General features: G+C 39.5%; 1 protein-coding gene across 3 annotated transcripts in view; it reads left to right on the top strand.

Moving 5' to 3' along the window:
• The window catches only part of LOC114562969 (sialoadhesin), a 7461-nt gene that overhangs the window by 3360 nt on the left and 1601 nt on the right, over positions 1–2500 (top strand). For 2 of the 3 annotated variants that reach the window (XM_028589689.1, XM_028589690.1), the window contains exons 3-4: positions 211–292; positions 1524–1895. In XM_028589689.1, coding sequence (XP_028445490.1) covers positions 241–292; positions 1524–1895 — 424 coding nt within the window. In that variant the 5' untranslated portion in view covers positions 211–240. Of the gene's footprint in view, positions 1–202; positions 293–1523; positions 1896–2500 lie in introns of those variants that run through there. The other variant, XM_028589691.1, reaches the window with a different exon arrangement.

Here is a 2500-nt window from a genome sequence, read left to right as displayed (position 1 = left end):
GTCATCCTGTAGAGTTTGTTGTTGGGTTAATCAGCTGTTTTGAGGAACTTTCCTCTCAGAGATTAGGGAAGTAACAGTAATAGAAAGCAAAGTTGGTGAGAAAAGTAAGAAAAACAGGAAGTCAGAGAGTAGTTAAAGGTGTTTCTTGACATATCTGTCCCAACCTGTCTGTCCGTCAGTCCGTTAACGCTCGGCTCACTCTTCTGTCAGGAGTCCCAGCCTGAAGAGACCGAAGTAAGGATGGCAGTTTGGGACAAAAAGATTCTCTGGGCCGTCATGTTGGTCCTGACAGGTAACATCAGAGTCTTTTTCGTCACTTTACTCTGTGTTGATAGGCTGACGCTTGGATTGTGTAAGAAGAAGGTGAAGTAGTGAGAATAGTTGATAAAGTGGGAATGGGAATGGTAATTATTATTAATGATATTGAATGTTATTAAAAACTTGAATAATACCCAGAATGTTTGAACAATGTGGAATATGATATCCAGTGTTGGGAGTAGCGGCATTTAAGTATAACTGTGTTACTAACGGTGTTATTTTTTCAGTAACGGAGTAATCTAATTAATTACTTTTCCCATCGTTGCAACGCTGTTATCGTTACTGAGAATGTAAAGTGGCGCGTTACTACAATTTGGTTGAATGAAGCGCGAGGTATCGGAGGTATTAGGCTTTGGCTACACACCAGCTGTCTGGAGAGAGCAGGGGTGATGATGACACTGTTGCAAATGCGATGATGATTGGCCGGCTGGGCGGATGCCCTGCTCACGCTGTCTCACTGCACGCTCTGACTACCACTAAACACAAGACCGAGACAATGGTGACGAGCCAGGGACATTCAAAGGTAGCGTTCTCCACCTGGAAGTACCGGCACTACTTCTCGCTCGCACGCTACGCCCAGGAAAAAAGACTTTATCCACGTCTGCCTCAAGCAACTCCAATCTTATGAAGCCCCTCACATCAACACATGCTAACAGGACACTAACAGGTGATACTGTATATAGTGTTTTTATTCTTCAATCAGTTAATATAAACATCTTTGACGTTAAAGATGTTATAGAATGTAATAGCGATATAGAACATAAAAAAATAACGTCACAGTTACTTTGCTGAGTAACTAATTATTTTTACAATGTGGTAACTGACTAACTCAATTACTTTTTGGGAGAAGTAATTTGTAACTGTAACTAATTACTTTTTTAAAGATGACCAACACTGATGATATCATATCGTAGTTTTTTTTAAAGATGATGATAAATGGGATGGCTGGCTTCAATTTGGATGAACACACACACACACACACACACACACACACACACACACACACACACACACACAAAACACACACACAGCAACACACACACACGCACAAAAATGTCAGGTGAGAAATGTTTGTTTTTACAATCAGACTTCAGTTTACAAAGAAGAAGAGAATCAGCGACACTGAATTCTGTTATTAATTTACTACAATCATGTTTGTCTCTTCTTCTTCTTCTTCTTCTTCTTGTTCTTCCTGTGTTTGTCAGATGCTCTGGGCCAAAGAGTGAACTATCCAGATCCTGTTTGTGGTGTGAAAGGGTCGACCGTCACCCTCCCCTGCTCCTTCACACCACTGAAGTCTGTCGTTGTCAATGGAAGAGAAGTTTTGATCGAGATCATCAGAGTCGTCTGGTGCAAGAACCACGAACTCTGTGTTTTTACCACTCCGTCTGTGTACGACAGCGAATCAAACAACAATGACCCTCGTTACAGATACCTGGGAGACAAGAAGGGAGACTGCACTTTACAGATCTCAGATTTACAGGAGGAAGACAACGCAAATTTTCGCTTCAGAATGGAAGCTAATGAGCCCAGAGCATCTTTCACTAACCGATCAGGAGTGAGAGTCACAGTCGTAGGTAAGAGCATCATAAATATATATATATACATATATATATATATATATATATATATATATATATATATATATATATATATATATATATATATATATGTAATAATATATAAAATGTGACGACAACTTGGGGAAATAAGCGTGCAAAAATGTTTGGAAAAACTTAAACAAAATTGTGAAAAGTGACAAAAACAGAAGGGGAAAAAGAAGAACAAAATGTTGAGAGAAAAGTTTTTATTAAAATATTGACCCAGAAAAACTAAAAGTTGCACGGTCGACGGGAAGACAACACCAGTGTGAAAATAGGCAACAGTAACACACTTAGACTGTATGGCATGATCATAAAGTGTTACAGGGAGACTCATGGGTATGTACAGAACCTATTTTCATTCAAATATCTGGAGGTCAGAGGTTAACGGACACCTTTGAAAAAGGCCATGCCAGTTTTTCCCTCTCCAAATTTTAGCTTAAGGTTGGAGCAATATTTAGCTCCCTTCCTAACAAGCTAGCACAGCATGGGTTCCTTAGGTTGTCTAGTTTACTTTGATACCAATGTGTTGTTCTAGCTTTGGAACTGAAGCTGCTACAGCCTCTCTTTACCTTTAGTTG

The sequence above is a fragment of the Perca flavescens genome, chromosome 10 (assembly GCF_004354835.1).
Source record: "Perca flavescens isolate YP-PL-M2 chromosome 10, PFLA_1.0, whole genome shotgun sequence".
In the NCBI taxonomy this organism is placed as follows: Eukaryota; Metazoa; Chordata; class Actinopteri; order Perciformes; family Percidae; genus Perca; species Perca flavescens.
This window is presented reverse-complemented; position numbering and strand designations above follow the sequence as displayed.